A 27048-nucleotide genomic window follows, 5' to 3' on the forward strand; every position below is an offset into this window, starting at 1 on the left:
TCTGCCTGTGATCAGGGTTTCCAGGGGAAATCTGGCATTGGATCTAAAGGGAACCCCACACCACTGAAGTATTCCTGACAATTAATCATTTGGTAAATTATTTCTTTCTTTTCCCCCTACCTCACTTGCCCCCAGTATTTCCAGAGAACCTTTTACTGCGGGGCTAACGAGACAAAGCTTCCTGCAGCATCAAAATGCACCATCTTGAGGATTCACGTATGCATAGAAGTTAAGCAGTTTCTGCACTTAGCACCCGAAACTTCCTGTCCGTCAGACTGATATTTCAGAATAACAACAGGAATTTTCTCTTTATTCACTCTCAGACTGTATCTATCACCAACGTCTATGCGAATGAAAGGACAGTTTCAGCTGGGGAGAAAGAAAACACAGGGCTGTTTCCCTTGCACTGTCCTGGCAGTGTGGAGGAGGCTGCAGTCCCTGCAGCCCCATCTTCTCCATAAAATCCCCTTTACCATCCTACCCACTTTCTGGTGTTCATTTAGGACATAAACCACTCACCCACAAATGCAGCCAGGGAGAGAAAGCGTGCACCCAATACTTATACTGATTGCCCTGTTAACTAAATAACAGACAATGGGGCGTACTTATTTTATGCATCTACAGAAAAAATTTCTTTATCAAATCAGGAAGCATGATGATCCATAAAGAAGGGGCACAACACTAAATATAACTTTTTATCCACTCTATGGTTTTTTGTTAGGTTTTAATATATACGAAATGTAACGTAAGAGAAAGAATCAAATCAAAACATTTTGATCTAAACTCTTCTAAAATCTGAAGCTTTATGCTAATAATGAATGCCACAGAGGGAAGCAAAGTAGTAAAAAAGGATGCCGTTTTATTTATTTTCATTGTTTTTGTTGAACATCACACTTTGGTGACTGGGGTCTAAGTCCCCCTCCCTCTAGGGCTATGGGAAGCCATCCACTTTCTTTCAAAGACTCTTCATGTACCATACTCACACAATATGCATATGAGGAAAGAGAATTTCTTCCAACAATAGTATGCATTAATTTATAATATTTTTCCAAGATCCTTTATCAAGTTTCAGTTGTAGGTCAAATAATTTATGCTTTGCAAAGATAATCTCTGCATTTAAAATTTATTGGTCCTTCAGAGGTTGGTTCTCATTAGTGCTCATCATTTTCACTGCTCATGAAATACATCTTCACAAGCTGAGCCATTCCTACTCAATATCAAGGATTGCTACATGCTAACTTGATCTAACTTTTGCAATTATGAATCATCTGACGGAGCTGTAAGTTATGATCTTCAGTGACCACTAATGAAGGTTGCCTAGCAGTTAAAATATCACAGCAGCATATATCAGCACACTTTAGAGCACAAGATAGACTTCCAGTGTTGCACTTCTCTTATATTTATTATATACTGTAAATTACATCACAGGCTGCCTCCAACACAGACAGTCCCATACTCCAGAGTTAAACACCAGGTTTTAATAACCACTCCTGACAATCTTTTGATCACTGGGGGGGGCAGATGAAAGGCAAGGCCGCCTGCTGCAGGCAATCTGCTCAGTCAAAACAAAGGGGACTTCAGAGAGAGACAGAGATGCATCAGGTGTTAATCTCAAATGAACAACCAGGAGTGCAGGCTGATTGACTCATTCTCCATTTCCAGCCAAAAAAGGGTAAGCGCCTGCCAGTGGGCTCATTCAGGATGAATGTAGGAAGGGAAAGGTGCTATTAGCTAGGCATGAAATATTTTTATTTGGAAACCCAAAACCTTGGAAAGTCATTTTAGGCTCTTTCTAAACCACTTCAAACTAATGATTCAACTACCCGATTTTTCAAACATGCTATATGAAGAAAAAAAAAAAATATTCAGAGCTTTCAAAAAGTGGACAAGACAGAACTTTGAGATTACTTGGGAAAAACATCCTGCATTGAGTGGAGGTGGACTGGATCATCTGACAAAGGTCATCTCCTCCAACTTGGGTCTGAATCAGAGCGTATTAATAACGTTAGAGTCAGAATAAAAAGTTCATGCCTTCAGACATTCAATAAAACATGTATTTGGTAGGAAAAGTTTAGGCATGATAACACAGAAAAAACACTTGGTTTGGGGGAATATAAAAAGAACTATTGCTGTTTTCTCTTTTGTGTTGCATTTCTTCACTGGGAAATAAAGAGAAAGGGATCTGAGGGACTGCCAGACTCCTGCTATTTTTCTTCTCCACTTCTTCAATAATCCAAGCATCTATCACTAACCACCACTTTCTGCGCATTACTTTAACCCTTGTTTTCTTTTTTTCCCCATTGCTTCAATCCTTATAACAGACTTCTCTACAGATTTGCTCAGAAACCACAGCAGTGCTCTCTGAAAGGAACACAACTACTAATGTCACATCACTAAAAAAAATTACATTATTTTTCACAGCCACAGAAAGCAAACAGTTTACTTGGGGTCTAATAGTCCAATGTGAACCATTTTTACTTCTGTGATCAAAACCCCTGCATTGAACATCTCTCAGATGGGGAAACTGAGCAACAAGTAGTATTGCAGGGCCTCTGATCAAGCTAAAACCAGAATATTTATAAAACTTGCACAAACAAAAGAAGATTCAAGTACAAAAACTCTGTGCTCATGAGATCAGTGGGACCCAACCACATACAAACCTTCCAGGCTCCTTCTCACTCACAAAAGCTGTTTGATGGGGCAGGGGGCAACAGGGGAAAGAAGGGTTGAAGTTAATACTTAAAAACTATTTCAGACGCTGCATCTCATTCACATAAAATCATCATCATTACTGCTTGACAACCCTGAAACAAAATGTGGAGTTGATAAGGAGAAGACTCTGCCCTGTCATGGAAGCTGGTGGCACATCTCCCAACTGCCCTTCCTCCTCCCAGCGATGCAGGTGTTCACAATAACTAATTCCTCATGGGTTTTTTTCCCTCCTTGAAAAATGAATTGCAATTTTACTGGCCCAGCAAGCTAAAACAGTTACAGCCAATATATCCTGAGAGAGGAACAAGGTGTTGGACTTCTGACCATCAGCACCACACATTTACTTCAAAATTCAAAAACCCCTCAAACTTACTTTTTCCTACTCCTTTCATCCCATTACATGACCTTAAACATCAGGTAGTTCAGAAAACTACAAATACACAACAAACATCAACTCGTCATGATTGAGCACAGGAATACAAGCATGTTAGCATGACTCCAACTGATGACATTGCTGCTTGGCCACTATGGGATGAGCTGTTTAACTGAATTGGATCAATTTGCCTGTTTTATTCCCTGGAGTCCAAGTATTGCTGATTAACCCATATTTGCAAAAACACTTGTAAAAATGTTGACTTCAGACCATCAGTACAGCGAACCACAGCTTCATCTACGGGCAACAGAGGCATGAGGAAGATTTCAAAATGTTATGTATTTGTAAGCTCCAGTTGACCCTTCTCTGGAAGACAGGGCGATATTTGCTTAACTAAGTAGGCTTATTACTTTTTTAGCATTTTTTAAATTGTTTTGTGAGTACTGGTCAATCGAGTCATTACAGAACAGCAAAATATCATAAAAGGTGAAGACTACAGCTATCCTAGCAGTGTAGAGATAGTAGGTGTTTTAAAAACTGGAGGAGAGGCTTCTCTATTTTGACTTTATTTAGCCTGGTGCTCATCACTGCAGTATCCAAATGACCATCACAGTATATCTTAATACAAAAGATCACACACAGAGTCCACAGGCTGGCAACTGAACTCAGATCCTGAATGTCACTCCATTATTTTAACACCAAACCCATCCTTCCTGCCCGTTACAGCTACACTTCTAAGGGATCACTGCTGTCAAGAGAGGATAACATTAAGAGCAATACGCAGCCATCAGATCAGACCCTGAAGGGACAGGGATGTTAACTGGTCTTACATTTGTTCTTTCATTCTGGTTAACGTATTTACTATGTTTCTTATTTTCATCTCTCTAACTTCAGCTAAGATATTCAGTCCAGTCTGCTTCCTTTTCAAGGTACCATCAGTCAAATTCAACCACATCATTTTATCTCTCAGTTACTAAATTCAAACCATTTTAAACATCCTGCTTTCATCTTTATAGTTCTCCCCCACTTTTTAACTGTGCTGCAGTTACAGAAGAATGTACTTGACATACAAAATGTGCATGTGATTCCTTTAACATTTTAATGCCATGTATTGTGTTGTAAACATCTCTTCATGTTTTATCTCCTTCTCCATAAATCAGAGGCTAGTATCTTAGAAGTCTCAAAAATGACATGTTTTCTCCATAATATAAATGTAAGACTCTATTCTGTGAAACTTGAGTCAGCTTTCAAAATTCATCAAAAACCAGAGCTACGAAAAAGCAAAAGATTATCAAGTAACTTAATATCATTTTCTCCCACTCCATTTCTATGACAGCACGAGTATAGGATGGGAAAAAGTAAGTTACAAAATTGGTCTTCACCAATCAGAAAACCAATGTTTTGATTATTCTTTTTTGTCGCTTGTAAGGAACAACACTAAGGTAAAATACCTTCTTGTGTATCCATACCAATACACAACACTGAAAGAGTCAGGAAAGCGGACAGTATAAGTGATATACTAGGAACAATTATTTGTTGTATTCAAGATTAACATGCAGTGTTTACAAGATGAAACCCCAGAACATATTTCCATTTCCTTACCATAACTGCAATTAAAGAGGCTGATCTATTATAATAAGACTTTCAGGTGGTTTTGGCTAGCTTAATAATGTTACGGTAAAAATGTGTCTCAGTCTATTCCTTGGTAAATGCATTAAGTGATTTTTTTTTTTTTAATTAAAAACCACTGTAAAATATTGATTAATTTGGAAAGACAGAACACCAATAAAGAACACCTGTCCAAAATAATGTTAAGTTACATCAATGATGGAAAAAAGAAAGAGCACCATTAGAAAAAGAGAAAAAAAGAGGAAAGCAGTTTTAGCAGGTGGGACTGAAAAGTGGTGACATGTTGTAGTACAATACTGAAGGGCTGAAGGATATAACGCAGTGTTGCGTGATGTGGAAGAGAACCAGGAACCACTGGATTAGCGTGCCACTAAAATGCTAGATTAGGTGTGAAGTACAACTCTGAAGTATTGTGATACGAAGCAGTGAGGCAGAGGCAGAACTGCTGGTAGAGGACAAGAGAAATAAAACACTATCTTTTCTTTGGCACCTTCCAGCAGGAGTTCACTCCCTTAAAGCCCACAGACCCAACACCCTCTACAGGAAAACCAAAGGACCCTCCAATATTTATTCAGATCCCCAGAATTCATAACATTTTCGACCAGTCTGAGAGATTCTGTTTCTCTCAAACTACTGTCTAACATAAATTATTCCAAGATACTTTTCTTGACATTTTCTACACAAATGTTTCTGGAATGACCTTGCTGTACAACACGCACCATGTTTCCCCCTAATGCAAGCCCATGCTCAAGTACTTTTTAATCTCTATTTTCCAGGATATTTTCAAACACAACTTTTTCACTGTAATTTCTCCCCCCCCCCCAAAAATCAGCTTCTTAAAAATAATTATCCAATTTCACAGAATTGATATAAAAATACATTATTTCTACTTGCATTGCAAAGTACAGAGAGAATTTAGAATTTACAGGTTGTGAAACTTGTGTGTAAATACATGTCTTTGGCTGATAAATATCCAGATTGTACTTCTATAAACAATGGAAAAATACAATGTTGCCAACTCCCATAATTTTTTTTATTATTGCTTTCTTGTTAAAGATAGTGAAAGCGGGGCAAGAACTTCCACCCTGGCAAATTTTTGTAACTTTCTAAGCTCTTGCGGTTACAAAAAAAAAATGTTTAAAGTATGACACACAACCATCTGAAATCAAGAGAGCAAGTGATAATTAAAGATTATTTTACAACAACTTCGTAAAGAAACAAAACATGACTTCTTGATCTCTGTGTGTTACTTAGCACAGTCCTGGCTCCCTCCCCAGTAGTTAATTCAACTTAAATAGTTAATTCAACTTAATTCAATGGGGGTAAACTGGCCTCAGCTCCTGCCAGATTGCTAAAATGAAGTGGTCAAGAGAAGGAAAAAAAAACCCCAAACCACAGAATTTGAATAGTTAAAAGTCTGTATCAATACTTACACAAATATTACAGAATCCCTATTACATTTTCACAGGACCAGGCTCCTCACATCCTGTCCTAAATCACGGGGAAGAATCTTACACAATCGACACTTTACCTTCCCACGACATATTTGAGGACTGTAAATCGTGAACACAGATTTATCAGGGAAATGAGGAGTGGGAAAGACAAGTTGCCCTTAAAGATGTACAGATTTATAGCAATATGGGAAGCGGAAAGACGGTTATCATATAAAAAGGTCCTTAAGGGATAGCAAGGAGCAACAAGGGAAACATGAGTCATGAGCTGCCAGAGAAGAGGATGCGTATGGGGAGCAATGGACAGAGCAAAGTAGCAATAAAGGAAGTTCCAAGTCAAATGTGCTCCTTCCCAAAGGTCAAGATGGATACCCAAGCTTACAGTATTTATCAAAAATTAAATTCCTAGCCAATTCAGACACTGCACCAACAGCAACACCAGGAAAGGGACACTCATCGACTGAAAGGATCCATTGATAAACAAGGTCATAGACCACAGCTCTGCTCTTTTGCTTTGTTACCAACTCTGCTTCTTTCTTTTCTTTAATAAGAGCAGTTGCCTTGAAGGTCTGTCTACATAGGCAAGTGGCTCAACATCAGCGAGTGTGCAAACTTAAAGCATTCAGCTGACATTGTGAAAGACAGTTTTACACTTTGTGAGGTTGGAGCAAGCATCTCTAAGGGCATATTAACATCTGTTCCTGTGGTAAGATAGCAGAGAGTCAATAGTGAATTATGAGCCCAAGCACAAAGTTATTGCACTCCTAACTTTCCTTTCCCATCCCAGCAAGCCTCAAAAGCACCAAACTCCAAATGACCGCCCAGGATTCCTGGTACTCCCAAGTATCTCAAGATTTTAAAAAGTAAGATTTTAAAAAGTGACTTCCAAGAGTTTAAGAAGTGGCTACTTTTGAGACAAAATACAACACTGAGCAATAATACATGGAAGCTGAAGACAAAGAAAACCAGTTACTTGTGCACAAGTATCTCTCTAGGAAGATCCATCAAAATCTCAAGAAAGACAAGTTGCACAGGAGTCTCTAAACAAGAAATAATTAATTCTCCTCTTAGTCTGTTAGTACTCACATCAAAGGTGAAAGTAAATATGACAGTAAATATTTCAAAGGATTGATAAGTCACAAAATGAATTTTTAATATTAACAAAAAAACTGTACGGGAGGAAAAAAGGGAGGAAAAAAGGGAGGAAAAAAGGGAGGAAAAAAGGGAGGAAAAAAGGGAGGAAAAAAGGGAGGAAAAAAGGGAGGAAAAAAGGGAGGAAAAAAGGGAGGAAAAAAGGGAGGAAAAAAGGGTACCTCTAAAATTGTATCAAAACCAAGAAAGCTTCACCTTAGTTATGACAGCTTTTCTACCCAGACTTTATGTGAAAAGTAGCTTCATGATAACCAAATGTATACTTCAGAAAACAGTGTGACTTTCTTAAACTTATTTTTCAAGGCTACCTAAGTGTTTTCAAGTTAGGTAGGCTACCTAAATATTTCCAAGCAACTAAAAATCATGCAGCATCCTTCCTATTTTGCAGAGAAAACACACACCGTTAGCTGCCTACCCCAATTTTAAGCTCAGTGAGAACAAAGAGTAAAACCTGTACTTCAGTCTGAGTGAGATGCATGCTTATGGGTGCAATCTCTAAAAGCACATCAGGTGCCTACAACTAAGGTGTTACAAGGTGTAAACATCAACAAGCCCAACTCAATCAAGGTGACTCCAGTATGTAGATCACATGAAACTTGAATGCCCTGTTCCATTAGCAGGGTCCCAGGACTCAGCCCCCTCCATCTCCCAAGTGACTGCTGAAACCATAAAGTGCCACCAAAGGTGGTGCTGCTACTGCCTCTTCATTTTCCAGCCTATATTTACAACTGAAAGTGACCGTGGCTACTATGCTTTGTAACTCCGTTCAGCACCACAAGTGTTGTTACCTGTTCACTAGCTAGGCTCTCCTTTGGGACTTGGAAGAGCCTAACAGCAACTTTACTTCACAGCTGGATTGCAACAGAGCTGAGAGATCAGCATCAAGCTCCACAGGCACGTTCATGCATGCAAGGAAGCTGAGGTTCAGGCTCCTGGACATCTCTGGCTTGAAACATCTACCACTGATGGAAACTTACAGTACATTTTACAGATGCATGGGATTCCCTGATTCCAGCCTGAACAGAAGCACAGAAACCACATCGAAGTCCCATTACAGCCATTTAGAAAGGTGCTCTGAGCCATTCTTTAGACAGATCCACCAAGGTCATACAATAACACAACCGAGGATCCAGGCTCATAAGGCCAGAGCCCCAATGGCTATTCTTGTACTCCAATTACACAGTTCTTCCTATGTCATTTGCAGTGACCCAGCCTTGGTATTATCAAGATAAACATTATTATTGGGAGGCTTAAAACCTCATCAACTCCATTCTAAATAAACACACTATGCCTAGCAACTATACTTTAATTCACATCTATTCCTTTTGCAGTGTCAGTTTTAGTGGCTCAGAGCTCGTGTGGCAGCTGAAGGCACAGCACTCCCAGCCATCCATTTACCCCTGGCAGCGTTTCAGAAGCCAGGATGACACGAGCTTGCGATACAGATGAAGAGATAGACTGACCTGATTGATGGAGTTGGCAGCACAGGATGCCAGTCCAGTTCCAAGGGAGGCGAGCAGGAAACAGGTCAGGTCAAAAGGGACCGGGGCCATGGCAAAGCCAGCAGACGCGGTGCTTACAACCAGAGCTGCAACACAAGCAAGAGCACAGTTCAAGGCATCAACAAGAAACTGTCTCCTTTCTAAACACCGCTAGAGTTAAGGTTTTTAAACCCTGCAAGGACCCTTGTGCAGATTAACTTTTTACTACTCGTATGGATCAAAGTAGCTCCAGAAACTGCATACAATTAATACTAATACTCTACATAAAGAACTCAAAGATGAGAAGGAGAGCTGTCAGGGAAATGAGAAACCCAGAAGCATCAGCACATTAGTAGAAGAGGTGAGAATAAAACTCATGCCTGTATTCCCTATTTTAGGGATTTGCTACAGGATCAAACTGCCTCACACAACATGTACATGAGATACATTTGTTCCAGTAACTCAAATGCCATTGCAAAGTCTAACATTGAAGAAAAACAGTAAAAAAAAAAAAAAAATCCCGAACTGAGAGATATTCATTATATCAAATCACAGCAGGAACTTAGGCAGAGCCGAAAGTCAAAAACAGACTCAGGGCACGTAGGCTACAGCTGGTGAAGCCAGTAACTCCACTGTACAAGTATTTGCCCACACTGTTCCCATTTGAGATACCCACTTCAGGCAGAAGGTACAATCACATCATCATATGGACCTAGCAACATTTAAAGGCCTCAAAATTTGAGTGGATTAATAAAAATCCATTTCAGTTTTGTCATCCAAAATTATAACCCTAGTACACTACTGCAAATCACATCCTTAAAATGAAAGTTACCCAAGTCTCGATCCTAATATTGTAATTACCCAAATAATAGGTCTTATGAACCTCACTTTTGGCAAGAAATACTACGACAAGAAAAATTTCTAATACTATAAAAGTCAGCACATTTACTGACTATCTTGCTCATGACCTTGAACCTTACAATCTAAAATTAATAGTTATTAAAAGTATTTAAATGATATTTTTCATGTAATTACATGTTCCAGACCTCAGCTAGCTCAAATCAAAATGTTCTTATCTTCCCAATTTCTACAAAGTCTCCTGTTTGTCTGAAGTTAAATGACAAATAAATGTCTGACTGAAAATACCTGGATTATCTACTAAGCAGCATTACTTGAGATGAAAAACTAAACGTCATGGCAGAGGCCTGCCAGCAAGGATGTACATGCGAAGTACTAATTTTAAGAACTGCAACCTTAGGATTTAATCCTAAAAAGAGAGTGAAGAAAACTTGCTGCTCATCAAAACTTTCCTCTAAGTATTAAAATCTATTACAATAATATTCGGCTGCCAATAATGTGCATGGTATTACTATAAACATTAATTATTTAGCCCTGTTATGGATTCACAGGATGCGGTGCAGATGGCTGTTGCACAGGCTGGCTGCAAGTGTGCTGCATCAGGGTCTCCGCCTAATACCAAGGTAAGTCCCCTGGCTTTGATTTCCCAAGACAGCATTGCCGAGGGCAGCACCAGGCTCCCACTGCAGCCCCTTCAGCTACTTCTAAAATACAGTGAATCTACGATGGAGCCTTACCCCTCTGAGAAGCTGTGAAATAACCACAGATTCTGCAACCCCACTGGACAGACTAACGGACATGCCGGTACTGATCATTTCTGAAAGACTGGACCCCATTTATTATATAAATACAACAGCATCTTGGTTTCAAAACTCTTGGATCCTTCTTAGCAGAGCACACAAGAAAATATGAAATGCATTGGTTTACAACTGATAGTTAAAAAATACAGTGAAAAGCTGATGGCGAAACAGTGGCGTTTATTTCTAAGAGTGATTACAATCATTTTTTTGCATAATAAATCACACATTCACTTCTAGACAAGAATTTAATTAAAACTTATCTTAGAGAGCACTTTACACCAATTTATTATGGGAAAACACCAACTCATTTACTGAAGAAGAAAGGTGGAGTAGATTGGCAAACAGTCAGTGTAACATTACCACTACACTGACCTCAAAGACATTCTAATATTGTACAGCTACAGCACTAATTAAAGTCCCCATTGATTTCTCCAGATTAATTTCAGCCCGTCATTTTAGTGTGACTTATCAGGGTCTCATTAAAAAAGGTTGTAGTACATCCTCTCACATATCCCATTGAACCAGGTATTTTCAGTTGTTTGGGCAGTGCTCTGAACACAAGGCATTCCCTGCTTCTCTCATTGCCCAGCAATTCAAATGTAACATGTTAAGAGTAAATAAGAAAATATTCCCTTTGGAATGGAAAGTTTATTTTCTTCTACTGTGAAAGCAATAATTTACTCTTCTACCTTCCTTATGGAGGAAAAGTATATTTAACTGAGATCACATCAAGGGAATGAGGTAATTGACTCTTTGTTTTTTAATCCCTGTTAGTTTAGTGCTTTAGGGGCCAAATTAACTTCACCTTATTGCATAATAGATGGAATTGATCTTTTCAAGATTTGTTGATCAGAGTTGGCATTATATATGCTCTTCAAAAAGCAGCAAGGATTTAAGCTTATGATCTCAGCCTAAACCTAATTTTCGGTCTTTCAAACATCTTTAACAAAAATTAACAAGGGACATTTGTCTCCAATTTCAATGTAAATGAAAAAGAAAACACTAATGGATTGGTGACTAAAAGAGTGAATTACAATGTTTCTAGCATAAAAATACATTCAAAATGTCTACTGTGTACAGTATTCTTTACATTCCTCTTCAGCTTCATTGTAATGTGATCTTCCTTTATAAATCCCTGCATTTATATTTATAGCATGCGAATCATTATACCATATTTTGTTCACCTCCTATTAAAAAGTAGCCAAGCCAAAATAAAAGCATAGAAAGCCAAAGCAAACCAATTCAGCTTTAGAATTCCTTTCTACTCCTGTACTGATGATATATCAGTACATATGGAAGGACAAAAGCAAATGCATTTCTACTTTAATTTATGAAACGCTTTCACTGGTTTACTACAAATGTTTATATACTCCTTAAAGGAAACCAGCATTCCAAAAGCTGACGGAATTTTCCCTCCAGAGTTTTCACACCTCAGTTTCTGGAAAGCTAAATGTAGCATCAGTATTAGTGACCAATGTTCCCTTTATAAACTTAGATTTGTTTGGGTGTAGGCATATCTAAGTTTTGCTGCAGATTATAACCTGCAAGCTAAAGAAGGCCAAATTCCTGAAGCAAACTTAAATTTGGGACAATAATTTGAAACAAATCTTTGCATCATATCATAGAAAATTCAAGTGCAGAATTACGAATAGAGCAGATAATCTCTTTTTACCATCAAACAATTTCAAAATGCTTTGCGAAAAATAAACTGTAATAATAGGGGGATTTTTTTAGTAGTTTTCCTTGTAGCACAGAAAACAAATTGCCAGAAAGCTACCACTATTAAGATTTGTTTCTTTGATAGGATAATAGTCAGTGTTTTAATAATCACAAAATGAGAACTACTTTGACAGGCTTATGAAATATATTTAGAACTGGGAATAAACGTAGACTAGTAATAAGCTAAACAATATTTACTGATAAATCTTTGTCAAAGTTTCTAGCTATATTAAAGCTACCATTTAAAGAATAAATGCTATAATAAATGCCATTATTCCAGAATAAAGTGGAAACATACTGAAACTCCATTAAAGCAAATAGATTTTTTTCACTAGAGTGGCTGTTACCAGATTTTTAGCCTACAAACACAACATAGGCTCCTCATTTAGTCATTGTTGCTCCATTACGTAGCAGTTTGGTAACACTCAAAAGTCATTATACAAAGCTGGATATCCATCATCTTCATTTTACAAAATGCAACAGACACAGAGATGAAGCAGGATGTTCATGATCACATCATAAGTCAGTAGCAAATATCTCAGGCTTCTGATTCCCAGTTTAACATTTATGTGCTAGAAGATCGCTAATGCACAGACACAAATTTGTATGTAAGCAATACATCCAATAAATTCCAGCTGTTTTCTAGTAAACAAGATAGGTTTATTTTCTTAAAAGCGGAGATATGAAAAAATGCTCTATTTTAGTCTCCAAAACTGAAAATGCACATAAGTTATCATATTTGTCCACTTTGCAAAAACTGTAAGTCAGTAAGTCCATGATGTAGAAACCATGCACAATTTTGTAGCTGGTCATCTCCTAGGTTTTTGCCTAACATTGTCTATCAACAAACACAGAGTAATTCCAATTGGCAGGGATCTCAGGTGATCATCAAGTCTAACCTCCTGCTCAAAGCAGGATCAACGCTGAATTCAGGCCAGGTCCCTTAGGGCTTTGCCATCTCCAAGGATGGAAATTTCACATCACCTCTGTGCAACCTGCACCGAAGTTTGACTGTCCTCATAGTGAAACTTTTTTTTCCCTTATGACAAGCCAGAACCTCCCATTTCAATTTATTAAACATGTTTTCTCTGTGCCAAGATTCACATATTTTAAAAAAGATTTGAAAACTAAAGCATAGATGAGTCCAAATCTGTCTTTAAAAGAATTTTGGCACCTGATCGGAGAATGTCCACATCCTCCTGCCTGTGGAAGGAGCTACTAATGATCAGATGACATCAAAATGATATGTAAATCTTTACCTTAAAAACAAACATCGAACAAATTTATGGGCATCCTCAGAGAATTGATGACATCAGTCTTGTGATTCTGTCCGTAACATGCACATTACACTTTGATGAGGAAAAAGCACAATAGGTTTGTTTCTGATCTGACCACAGTAAACCCTGGAATCCCTCTATTAAAGATGATTAATTACTCCAGATTTACAGAGGCGTAAACACCTCAAGCTGGCCTATTTTAGCTCTAAGGTATAGACCATGACAAAACCAGAGGGAATTTACTACCAACACTTCTTACGTAACGTTAATAGGATACTGGGTTGAACTCTCTGAGAGCTAGATACAACCAAACAACATCTCACATCCTCAACGAGAGAAACACAGTAAAACATAAGCTTACTCTGTGAAAGTTTCCAGATTTCTTAGTGTTTGGAGAAATAGTAACATACTTAAAGTGAAGCAAAGGAGGGTTTCTGTTGGAGACACACTTTCCAGCTGTAACACACTGCTGCAGACTGCCCAGGGAAGCTGTATATTCCCTGGTTGGTTTTAGGAACGGACAAAGCAACATCAAGTCAGGAAAAATACACCTAAAGGGGATCCTGACTCAAGGGAAAATAGATTAGAAGTGTCCCTTTGAGGTCCCTGTGATTCTGCATGGATATTGCACACACTGAAACAAAGCAAGATACGAAGCGCAGAAGCTGCTCTGGTGAGATCTGAAACAAAGTCTTCAGTAATCAGAACAGAACAGCAATGCTCATCATGCTTTAATGGACTGACTATTAAAATATACTTTGAAGAAAATACTACCAAAACTCTGAAACACCTTTTAAGAGTGGGAAGTTAAAAGTGCCTTGCAATGAGATGCCGTAAAGGAATGTAAAGACTTTGGGGGAGAGACTGTGTCTTTGCATATGATCTCTGGGTAAACAGCAACCAGTTAATACAAAATTGTGAATAAAAAAGCATCTTTAGACAAATTAATATGCTCATGAACACAAATAAAAATGTTAACTGTAGTATACTAAAACACAGGATAAAGGAAAGGTAGATAAATGTTTGAATGGGCTCTAGTATGTCTTTCTAAAGGAGATCCATGTTACGGTAGCCTGGAGTCAGGACTCAGCTCTTCCAGGCACAGCAGAGATAGAGATATGCTAAAGACACAGCCCCTTCCTTAAACAGCTTGCAAGTTAGATTAAAAATTCTACAGCTGTTTAAAAATTAGCAGTTAAGTTTACATCTGACCCATGTTGACCCACTTCTCAGATAGGTGCTACACATCTAGCTGGTTATCCTCATCAAAAGACCAATGTGAAAGACATCATTTACTACAGGAGCAACAATGAGAAAATGTTCAGAAACCAGAGGAATATCTAATGAGAATACTCACCACTTTTCATATTGTGCCTTCATCACACTTCCCCCAAATTAAAAACTGAAGTTTAACTTTCCTGTGTTTTTGCACATAGCTCATCTGTGATCACTAGTGAAAACATTACTTAAATGTAACTTGAAGTTAAATTTAAGATGAGACAACCTGAAATTCTTAATGTATTTGCATTATAAATTATTAGAATTTCCTCCTATTACCATACCCTCACATCTTTCCTATTTTCAGCTAAACATGAACATTAGGATAAAGTTGAAAACAATGACACTTACAATTCTGAAAACTTATCAGACAGATGCATTAGCTTTCCAAGTGCCTAGATGGTAAGACACAGCTGTTCAGACAGCAGCCAACACAGAACACCACAGAGAAGGGAAAAGATGGAAACTGAACCCAAAAAGGTAGATTATGCGACAAGTAATTAAAAGTTCCCTAACTGTTTTCTATGGCAAAAGAATATAAACAAAAATCTTTTCCTGTTGGTAAGGCAGAGCTGCTAATGGCAGAGTCGTAAGAGCTGCAGTTTACATGAAGCAGGAGGGTATGGTAATAGCTAAACTCATTTCCTTTCAAAGGTGAATTACAGTTCAGAATACAAACAAACATTCTCTTTACTTCAGCAGCGGGAAAAGAGGACAGCATAAGGAAGTCCCATTTTAGCATAATGCAGAGTTTGTTTTTTTGTTATTTCATACTCTAAAAAGTATAAATAAACAGTCTGCCAAAAAAAACACACAGGATATGAGATCTATCAGAACTTCATGGGTGAAAAGAATTGTGTGTCATTTGTAACTTAAAAACTGACCTCAGAGATTTTTTTTTTTCTTTTAAAAAAAGAACACAAAAAACCCAAAGCCCTACACCACCATATTCTTTACAGAATATGTAACTTAGGTAAGTGATTACACAAGCTGGAAAAAAGCTAATCCTATTTCCTTGCTCCACAAACTACACAGTAGTTTTCCTGCTCTTGTCCCTACACTATCCTATCACCAATAAAGACCAACAACAGAACTCCCTCTTCATCCAACTTACGCTTTTACACTTTCTACTTCCAATAAAATCTCTTCACCCAAGATCATCTTCCCCACCAAATACCAAATAAAGATTACAAGAGAGATTAAGCTTTTTTCTGTATCTCTATACCTTCTCAACAGGTACAGAGGTTACTACACTCGCCATGGATCAAGAACAGCACACCTCAACGTGCAGACTCATAAAAACCAACAGACAATCGCAAAGCGAATCAAATTCTGTAACCTTTGCTCCACAGGTTTCAAGGAACACCCTGTTTTAAAATAAGAGTGGTACTTTCTTGCCTGTCAATATTGCCTTTTGCATTTTAAAAAAAGAGTCTACTAGAAGCTGTTGAAAAGTTTGGCAGCAACAGTGAGGCCACACAACAGAAGTATCACATAAAATTGTTTTCTCCAGAAAGACACTCTTCCATCTTACTGCAGTTCTCGAAACTCCTGTTTTGAGGAGCACCAGTAATACTCTGACGTGGTACTAACACTGAGCTTGCCCCTAAGGAGTATCAGCAACAACAGTTCTTTCTCTCCTTCTTTTAAGGCAGTCACTCAATCACTGCATTTTAACTTTTAATTTCTGGATCTATTGAGATTTTTGAATTTTATTCTACTTCAATAACTAGCACAGCTTTCAAGTTTACATAAAAGAATCACTTGAATAAAATCACCTCATTGAAAATACACCAGAAGAGCTAATTATTCTTATAGCACTTGTTAAGTTATTCATGGTGAGCCCAACAGAAACAAAATATTACCAAAACTGAACAGCATGGAAGAGAAAAAGGCAAGACCTGTATTATGCAGAAAGAAAGAGGCGGCAATAGTTGAGGTTGTATGTACCACAAAGCTGTTGCAAATTTGAAGTACAATAATCCTGATAACTGCTGAATGTGTCAGTAAGAGTTTTATATACCTAGATTTGAAATTACCAAGGCTAATATGTAAAAGTGACATGGTAAAGTACCAAAATGCATGCGTTTCATCCCTCAAGTCCACTAAACCAACTCTTTACCAGCACAAAACAAACGCCTTGAGGTTTTTTAAAAATAACGAGAAGAACATTTGGACATACAGACAAGACCAGTTTTGCCAAGTCCAAAACATGAGATGTCTCATCAACACTGAGAACTATAAGGCTTTTTATTAGAGAAAAATTTAAATGACCATTGTACAGTGTATGTGGTCAGTACATTTTTTCCATGGAGAAACAATGAAAACATACATATTGCAAGACAAAAAGTTTCAAAAAGTAAACTGAATTCAGCTTTTTTATAACAAACTGTTATGGCAAAGAACAACAGTTTTATTATGAAGAATTTATTTCACCCACTGGAGAGAGCACCACAGTAGGGACTTAGGAAATTATATTCCTGTTCTTGGCCCTGATACAGACAAGATGTAAGGCTTTGGTCAGATCATTAGAGCTTCCTTAGACATAAAAGTATATATGGCACTATCTATTGGCAAGAAAGTAATTTATAGTTGTTAAGTTTTACTATTAGAACAAGGGAAAATGTAGTTAGGCTACAAGGCAATTGTTTAACAAACTGCTGGTTTGAAGATACAGCACTGTCATTAACTAGAAAAGTAAATTATACCTTATTTTAGAAAGTTTAATTGGTCACACTCAAACAATTTCTTTTATAAGACAGGAAATTATTCGGATTATCTTTTGTTGGTACTTTTAATACTAATTTCACAATAAGCAGCACTAAAGTGAAAGGTAAGTAAATAAGATGGAACATTGGTAAACTTAAGCAAGACGACTTTAAATACTTAATACAATGCTTGTAAATTCACTTCCTAACCCAGTTTCACCGTATTTTTTGTACTAACACTTGCTTATGATTCCCAAAAGCTAGCTGACAATATGATGCAAGCTCGTCCTCACTGTTTTTAAACAAATTTAATGGGAAAACTATAAAATGCTTCCATAAAACAATTTTCCCCTGCACACATTTGATGGAATTGACCCAGGCACTTCGTGTCAGTGAAGTGAGAATTACCCCACAAAAACCTACACAGTACCAGTAACATGCTAAAGACCACTGATATCAAACAGGATGCACAGAAGTGAAAAAATGACCGGTGGTACCTGTAAGCTTAATTTTGGACAGGCGTGCCAAAATTCCTGGCAAGTCATCCAGCCGTAGCTTCATTTCTTTCCACTGTCTGTCCTCTTTGGATTCTGCTCTTACTGGTGTGACTGAGTTGCCAGTTTCTGCAGCTGACTTCACTTCTCTCAACTCATTTCTGCTTGATGTCTCAGACAAAGGCTGATGAACAGGTGAAATTGGTCTAATCTTGTGTATAACCTTTTTTTCTTGATCAAATTGCTGAAGCTCACGAAAAGGAGATGCAACTGAATCTGACTTAGGTTTGGCTCGTTGGCTGAGGTCTTTGTTGTATTGTGTTACATACTAAATAGAATGAGAAATTTTAAGATTAATAGTTAAGAAGATATTTCTGTCCATTTCAGGTTATTAGCAACATCAATCACACTGCTACATTATTCTTATTTTTAGGAGAATTACTTCCTGTGATGACATGACTAAGTTAGCCTGAATTTCAAACACTTATTTCACATGCAAAAAAGTTTCTGAAGTTGGACAAGATATTACAAAGGCAGCTTTTCATTTCACAACTGCATCAATAATGTTTACTTAAGCTTGAGGAATTGCTTTTGCATAAAACTATTTCCTCCCTTGTTGTTTCAACAGCAAACTCTATTCATATTCAAAACTACCAGAAAATGTAATTTGGTTTACCAATCAATTCACCTTTCAACAAAAAGGTACACACATGCCCATCAACTCCAGTCTCCAAATGTAAGCACTAAACTTTTTGTATCTTTAAGATATGAAAAAAAGTCAGAAAAATGCCAGAAAATACACTCTACCTCCTGTGATATAACATCATCTCCCACATTAGGCTATTACTATTTATCACAAACTTTATGCTAAGTTACTAGACTTAACAGTTTTCAACAGGAGTTCAAAAGAACATATATTGAAAGAAAGTTAGGAGACAGTTGTTTCCTCTCTTTTAGGAACTCTTACAGAATAAAACACAGAATAAGAAAAAAAGCATTTAGCTTCTCCTATCTTCCTGTTTTCTTTCCCAAAATATTGTATATATTTCAAGCACAAGAGACAAGCATAAAAAGACTGAGCTTTTAACTCATCATGGTTTAAAGCACACGTTAATAATTCTAATGAGGAAGAGAGATCTGAAACTTTTCAACTCTGAATGAGTGATGTGAATACAGCTCAAATCAATAGGGGGGAAAAAAAAAAAAAGAATTCGAGAACTGCTGGTGATCCTCAGAAGCGTGGAAGAGACCCCCATCTCTTGCTTCATATGGGACTGAAGCTCAAAAAATACCAACAGATGTACACACTTCTTGTGGTCAAAGCAGTCATTAGCTGTAAGACTTAGTCTTATCCATATTTCATAGATATAGCTCCAAAGTACAATGAGCAGGACACAACTCAGGGAAGAGCAAAATATGTCTTTTACTATCATCCTCTTGGATGTGATACAACTGTTCAAAGAAGAAGATAACATTTCAAGGGCTTGAATGATTATTACAGCTCTTTTAATACCCCAAACTAACAGCACACTACAGAACGCAACCTATTAAGTTAACGAGCTCAAGAGTTTTGATTCAAATTAACTGATCAACTCTTCAGTCAGAACACACTACCTCCACAAGCAAGTTCTATCTATCATTTGTATGAATACTAGCCAAGATTTGATTTGGTTATCGGCATTTTAACAAATAACAACTTCGAAAATAATTTCATTTCACATTTCTCAACATGAGATGAGCGCTCCACTTCAAAGGCACAGAAAGCCCCCCATCAGGTAGAGGACTTGCTGTCGCAGAAAGCATTGGGCTTGCCACAGTGGGTTTCCTCCAACCTCAAATGCTTTAGATCCCAAGTGCTTAACTCTGATGCAATGCAGAAAAGGAGACATTTGGAATTGCCTGAGCTTGGCAGATATGAAAAATACTATTTTTATCAACTAATCTCCATTTGGACTCATCACATGGGACAAAACAAATGAGAAACATGGGATAAATACCCTCCCCCTGACTTACCATTCGTTTGAGAAAGTTGAAGTACTGAAACGTAATCAATCTGTTATTGGCTACATGGCATAGATGCACAAACTGGCATGGTATCTGCCGTATTCCAGTGTTCTTCAGGTGCCAGACAAATAATCCTATTTAAAGAAAAAAATGAGACCATTAGATTCCAGTTCTTTCTCTGCCATTGAGTTTGCTTCTAATTCAGACTACAATGTCTGTTGTCAGCTGTGACACAAGACACCCCCACAAACGGGAACCAAGGCTGCTTGGGTGGGGAGAAAGGTGTTTGCTGGCTCCAGGTGAAAGAACTGAAAGCACAGGCTTGCCCTGATGGTTTTGGGATTTTCTTCCAAATCTCCCAGCTCCCCCAGCTCCCCAGAGATGCATTTTTAGTTTCTTGTTCTATGACTATCTCTACACATTATAAATAAAATTATCTTGGCAAAATGGCACAAGCAGCACTGAAAGGAAGCAGGTGACACAGGACAGCACCAAAGTCAAAGAGGACACTGCTGTGTGACATGACACCTATATCCCTATATAAAGGAATATATGCAGAGATATACAAGCTCTATACAGAGCAGCCCCAGGGACTACTCGCAGCCCCTGGGTCGGGTCGGGTCGGGTCGGGTCGGGTCGGGTCGGGTCGGGTCGGGTCGGGTCGGGTCCGGCCCTGCCCGCCCCACCGGCCGCCCCGCACGGCGCCAAGCACGGCCCCCCTCCGCCCCCAGGCCCCGCCGGGGCTTCCTACGCCGCGGGCGGCAGTACCTGCCAGCGCCCGGGGCGGGCTGCAGCGGCGGGCGGCGCTCATGGCCGCAGCGGTGCTCCCGCCGCCCTCTCCCCTCACCGCCTGGGCGCCGCCATCTTGCCCGGCATGACCTCCAACGTCTTCCGGGTCGGCGCTTCCGGTGGCGGGCGGGGATGCGGGTCGCTGGGTGAAGCGGGAGCGGCCGGGCGGGGCTGGGGCCGTTCCGCTCGGCCGGGCCGGGCCGGGCCGTCCCCAGGGGCCGCAGCCCGCGGATCGGGCCCCGTCAGGCTGCGGGGTGGCGGCTTTGGCCCTGCTGTTCCCGGGCGGCGGAGCGGGGGCCCTGCACGGGCCGAACCCACCGCCTCCTGCTCCCCGTGGTTTTGCAGCAGCGGAGAGAAGGGCTTCGCGGCCCCGGGCGGCTGGACTGTGCGTGGAGAGGCAGTCCAGTGGGGGATGTGATTGAGCGTTGATCCTGCAAAGCAAGTGCCAGAGCAGCTTCGCACCGAGCATCACCTGTAAACCGAAAAATAAGTCCCGAGGGGGAGAGCTGCTCGGTGGATTTCAGGTTTTGGGGTCTAATAACAGATTAAGGCATTCAGGTGGGAGTTGGGGCTGGACTGGAGACTTCAGACACCTTTGCCATGAAGATGCAGGCCAGAGCCCAGCCTGGGGCATCCTCACAGCTGCTTGTTCTGGTACTGGTTGCAATTCCCTCGTCTGCATCCCCGGGCTCATTTTCAGTTAACAGTTGCAGACTTGATCTGGTGTCCGTGACAGAGAGCAAGAGAGTGCCGTGGAGTTTGTGGGGACAGCGCATAATGCTTGTAATGCAACCGAGAGATGTCTAATAAAAAATAAATTAATTCTTCAGCACATGGAGTCTCATTCCCAAAAGGACCTGAGCTTTAAAAGGCCAAACGCTTGGTAAAAAAATAAGATCTGTATTTAGTTCCTGAAGGAATTTTTGAATATAAAAGTTTGATTTCTATACCCCTTGGGTGAAGTTGTGTGTTGCAGGATTGTGTGGGTCGGATTGAAGAGGTGACCCAGCTGTTATTTCATTGTCCCCTCATACAAGTTCTGGGGGTAGCTGGAACCTTCGCTAAGCTGACTCAACTTGCTAACCTGAAGAGAAAAAAACGCTTATTTTGCTGGTTTCACTGCTTGAACTCACCCTGGTCAGGGCCTGATAGGTTGAAAGCTGGTGCAAGGCATGGAGGAATGGACCTTGAGTGGAGTCTGAACAAAAAGGGAAGGGAATGGTTAGGACTGCTCAAGCTGTAAAGCGTAATTGCACCCCCAGGCACCTTTAAAATGTTTTCTCTGAAGAGTTTAAGTTCAGGAGATGTAGGCTATAAGTCACTTAAACGCTTTTGAAAATCATTCTCAATATTTTAACATGGAAATCTTCCTCAGAACCATCTTCCTCCCAGGCTTTCATTTCTTTATAGTGCTTAAATTCATGCAAAAGTCATCTTAAATCATTATTAGGAAGATAAAATGAAAACACTCACTCTAATTCACCAAGAATATCCTACTTCGAAGCATTTATTTCCACTCTCTTTCTATTTGGGGAGCTGGGGAGAAATTAGGACTTCACATTTCTTACAATTAATATCCTGTTTCACTCTTGAGTTCTCATCACTCAGCATATATCACTTCGCAGTTCCTGTTTGCATCTCCAGTTTTTGTAACTTCCACAGATTTGGCCTCAACTTAAATTTACACCTGCAAAAATAAAATAAACATCACATAGCAAACACACACAATGGTTACATAGAGAGTTGGAATGGTTGCTTGGTTTTAGGGCAGTTTGGGTCAGAGAGGAAAAGGCTGAGGTAGCTGAGTGTTCTGTGTCAGGGCTGAGATTTAAGGTTTAATGATTTTCATTGCCTTTCACTTGGGCAATAAATTGCACCCCTGGAGAGAGGGGGTAGAACACTACTTTTCTAATTAAGAAGAATGTTATCCACAGGCCTCAAGACAGAGCAATACCTCCTTGTGACACGATGATTTAGGTAGGGCACACAGAATGTCATGTACCCATTTGGGTTTAACCACTAAAGCTACTCCTAGGGAGAAAAAAAAAAATCTTAGGATTTTGAGGGACACAAGTATCCAAATGGCAGAGTTGTATTTCAGCCTAAAATGGCTCCACAGGCTTTGGATCTCGTTACCAAGGGTTTGGGTCTGCAGAGTGCTGATTCTGCAGCAGCTGGCTCCATGAGATACTGAAGGCTCCAGAAAGCACCTGGGCAAGGGATTACAGAAAAGGGAGCATGGCCCTTCCAGGGAGCACTCAGCTCCTTCCCTGCTCAGCTCCCACAATCGAGTTCATAAAAGCCCAGGTCCCAATGTCACAGGACCACATGGAGGGTTGCAGGAGAAGACTTATCGTCTGTCACAGGGCTCCAAGGTCAAGCACTGTTGTGGGGCAGAGTGATTCCCGAAGCATCTCCAACTTTTTCGTTAATTGCTCAGTATCTATTGCTGCTTCCCCGCAGTTATAGAGTAAACACTGCACCTACAGGTCCGTTTTCAGGGTGATGCAAGGGGCATTTAACCACGCGACTCCCATTAATGTTAATTATAGAGCACATATTAACAGCATTATACGATCGTTTTTCCTATTAGCACTGTCATAAATCTCATTGGTGGTGCTTAATTAGAACTCAGCAGCAGAATGCAATAGTTTGATACACGAAAGGGCAAATTTGTGGAGACAGCAAACTATTATTATACTTTAATCTCAAAATGTCTCCTTCTCTTACGATACCAACAAGGCTTCTTGTAAGATTGATTTGTTGTCAGACAATAATTTAAAGACCAACTGTAAAAATACTATATTTTCCTTGCTTCATAGAATGTGGCATTGATGTCAGAGCTCCACAGAGACTTGATGTACTTTCAGATAGGGAACTCTAAAAGCCAAGTGCAAAATAAATAAGATGGCATCCTGCTGTTATTGTGGTAACCTTTACAGATCATTTCAGAACTGTGACTGTTGTGTAGTTTAGCAATACACCATGGGGGAAGCCGGAGCTTAGTGCAATTCTACCCCCATCAGCTGAAGCCCAACTGTATTTGCTTTTTGGGGGCCCAGTATGTAACAGAAGGAATGGTGTCCAAAGTGAAGGGCACTAGACATATAAGAAACACAGAAATAACAGATAAGAAGAACTGAGAAGTATTACAGGCCAAGCTAGACTGTAATCATAGAAAGTTGATTGACTGCTTAAAGCATCTAGACTGAGCAACAGATATGTGCTGAACACTACAGTTACATCCCTGCTGAGATGTCCTTGAGTCAAGGCTTGTCCCAGCTTCAGTGTTTGAGAAGCTCCCAGCATCCTGATGACCCGTTAAGTAGTTCCTTGAGTCACTTGTAATGGCATGGGTTTGGGGGTCTCTGTGATTTTCTACAAATCAGCATTTGTGATGCACGACCTTTATATCAATGCAAGATTGAAGCATAGATATATTTTGGTTTTAAATAAAGAAACCCCATGACCAGGATCAAAATCTACTGGTATCAGCTGAGAGCCTGAAACATGCCAATTCCATGCTATTAAAGACTTGCCCTCAGCAAGTAACTCCAAATGGAATGTAACAGGTAAGGAAAAAAAAAAACCCACAGAAAAGACCCCCACACTGAAAGCCTCAAACCCTTCCCACCATCCCGATTCCAGTGTTTCAGAGTAGTTAAAGCTTCCAAGAACAAGTGAAATAGTAGTTCTGGTAGATCAGGTCTCAGTAGCCTTTCTGAAGTAGTGTGCCAGACTGATTACTTTCCCGAAGTAGAGTTCAAATATACCATAGGAAATCAGCAGAAGCTAGAAACTGCTGCCTCTTCCCAGCTGTCAAAGGTGGCCTTGTGTTGACCCTGTGGTATGCCGTTTTTTGGCAAGCCCTGTGTTGCTTGCTCACCACCTGTAATGGACTATGAGCTATAATAGCTTACTTCAAGCAAAAAACTTCATCCTTTCCTTAGGTAGAGCTTTCCCGAGTGTCTGGCGTAAATTCAGCTGTGATCAGATTTGGAGTTGATGTCAAATCTGGTGCAAACTTGCAGGCAATGGGACAGCAAGATGACTGGGGATGGATCGTACCGAGGGCGGCGTGAGGGGAATCCCCCCTATAAATGGCAAGACCTGCCTTAAGGCAGCAGCAGCTAGCCACGCAAATTCACAAAGGAGCTGCATAACCCACTGCAATCCCCCATCACATCAGCCATCCCTTTTTAACTCACCCTGACATTGCTGTTTCTGACAAGTCATGATACCTCTTATCCCTTAAAGTTCCAAGCCAGAGTCAACAATAGCCATTTCCAGCAGCCCTTTGCCCAGAAAACGACATTCTGAAGAAAAGGAGCTGTGTCCTATGCTCTTTCAGCTGAGAACTGCTGCCTGGATATCTCCAGACCCCATTTCTTTTTTTTTTTTTTTTTTTTCCATACAACCTTTCAGAGGTCTTTCTGTTCCTGGAAAATCTATGTGAAATTCCCAAGCTGCCTAGGACTCAAAAGATCTAATAAAAATAAGATTTATTAAGAGCAGAGGGAGGAAATCAGATTAAAACTGAAGAAACAACTTGCATAACTGATCTCTTATACTCAGCAACTGCTCAGGAAGTGCTCGGTACACACACATTAACTGTTTTGTGGAAGTGCTTTTCAGCCTGCCTGATAGCCAGAAACGGCAGGCAGCAGTGTGCGGAGTGTGTCGTCTCTGCAGATATGGCCATTAGTTGCACAAAGCCCACCAGTGCTCGTGCTCGCAGCTTCTCAGCACCAGATGCAAAGCTGTGTTTTGCTCACCCACTATTAACTCATTCTGCCTGCAGCTTGGGAGGGGCAGACCTCCCCCCGCAGCAGCAGAGGGACCCCAGGCAATGCTTTGCCCAGGGGAGCTCAAGGCACCAAGACTCTCCAGTCTCCACAGCCCAGTATCCCCCACCACAGCCAGGATCTCTCTGCTTCTGGCCACCATCAGCTCTCAGTGGGAGCGATATGTGCATGCTATGAGGCCTATAGGATGGCTCTGTTTGCCCCTCCTCCCTCTGCACCATCACGCTTTTCTGCTCACCCTAAGGCCATGATTTGCTACCCCTATCAGCCCATCACCCTATCCACCTCCCTGCTTTGGTTTGGTTCAAACCCCACCCTGCAGTACCCATGTTGGCAGGACTCCTGACTCATTTTTCTCCCTCGGCAGCATTTTTGCCCAGGTAGGCAGCGCTCAGCCCCAGCAATTCTTGCGTTGAGAGACGTGACAGGCAAGGCAGCACCCATCTGCTGAGTCCCTGTCTCCCATCGCTCTGTGGGGGCTGACTGAGTGTGATGAAGCCCCATGTGCCAAGCTCCAGGAAACAGCTTCAGCTTCCTCCTCAGTTCAAACGATGCCCAAACAGTCCTAATTCAGTCGCTGTGGGCTCCAGCTCCTGGAAGCAATTCTTACTCTTTACTGTACTCATTTGGATGCCTTTGCCTCTGTTCCTTGAATTGGATTTTGGACTGTGTAGCTCCACCAGCCCCCATTAACCTTCACCAGACATCTCCCTGCTTCTCCCTTGCTGAGTCCAAGCACGGCACTGCTCTCTCACTTCTGCTTCCAGTGATGTAGCTTCTCCACTTTGCTTATGGTTTCTTATGGTTTCTTTCATAGAAGTCCTCTCACAAATCTTCATAGCTTCTTCTGGGTATTTTTCTACTCTTTCTCCAAAATGAAATGAAAAGGGAGCAAATGGATTTGTCCCCTGTATCTCAGTGCAGACCCTTTCCCCTACTGCTTCTTAGATGCAGTTTTTCTCCATGTTTGTTGCCACCCCCGCCAGGTGTGCAGGGATGTTGTGGGCTTGGAGGGCTGGGAATGGAGATGGCCACCACAAGAAGAGCACAGTTTTGAGAAATGATCTGCAACATGACAGTGGCTGTGAACCCTGTCCTACACCCACTCGAGGCTGCATGGCCTGCTCCTCCTTGCCCAGCGGTGGAAAAGCATGGTTGTCCTAAGGCACCTTTGCCAGTGCTCTAAGCCTTCCCACTGGTGTAGGTCTTGCAGGCATCTGCCCCAAGTCAGGAAAGGACAATTTGCGCTGTCTGAATTACTGCCCAGCCCAGTGTGTGAGAAAAGCAGCACAACCATGCCCAGGTATTTACAAATTATGCTTTATAATTATATGTCATTTGCAGATTCTAGACTTCTAGATAATTCACCTGAACTTCAGAGAACTGGTTGTATTTGTGCTCATCTGTATGCTTCATCTTGAAACTTAAGCCCTGAACCAGCTCTTACTGAATCAATAAATGCTTCCATTGACTTAAATGGAAGTTGAATCAGATCCACTGCTAACGTTCACACATCCC

At 40.3% G+C, this 27048-nt stretch overlaps 1 protein-coding gene across 1 annotated transcript in view; it reads right to left on the reverse strand.

Moving 5' to 3' along the window:
• Positions 1-20747, reverse strand: part of COX10 (cytochrome c oxidase assembly factor heme A:farnesyltransferase COX10) — a 103934-nt gene extending 83187 nt beyond the window's left edge. Inside the window, exons 1-4 of the mRNA XM_075720068.1 lie at positions 20705-20747; positions 19946-20070; positions 17936-18260; positions 8781-8905 (exon numbers count right to left, since the gene is read on the reverse strand). Coding sequence (XP_075576183.1) covers positions 8781-8905; positions 17936-18260; positions 19946-20070; positions 20705-20747 — 618 coding nt within the window. The remainder of the gene's footprint in view (positions 1-8780; positions 8906-17935; positions 18261-19945; positions 20071-20704) is intronic.
• Positions 20748-27048: the final 6301 nt, after the last annotated feature.

Source organism: Pelecanus crispus, chromosome 12, assembly GCF_030463565.1.
Source record: "Pelecanus crispus isolate bPelCri1 chromosome 12, bPelCri1.pri, whole genome shotgun sequence".
Classification (NCBI taxonomy): domain Eukaryota; kingdom Metazoa; phylum Chordata; class Aves; order Pelecaniformes; family Pelecanidae; genus Pelecanus; species Pelecanus crispus.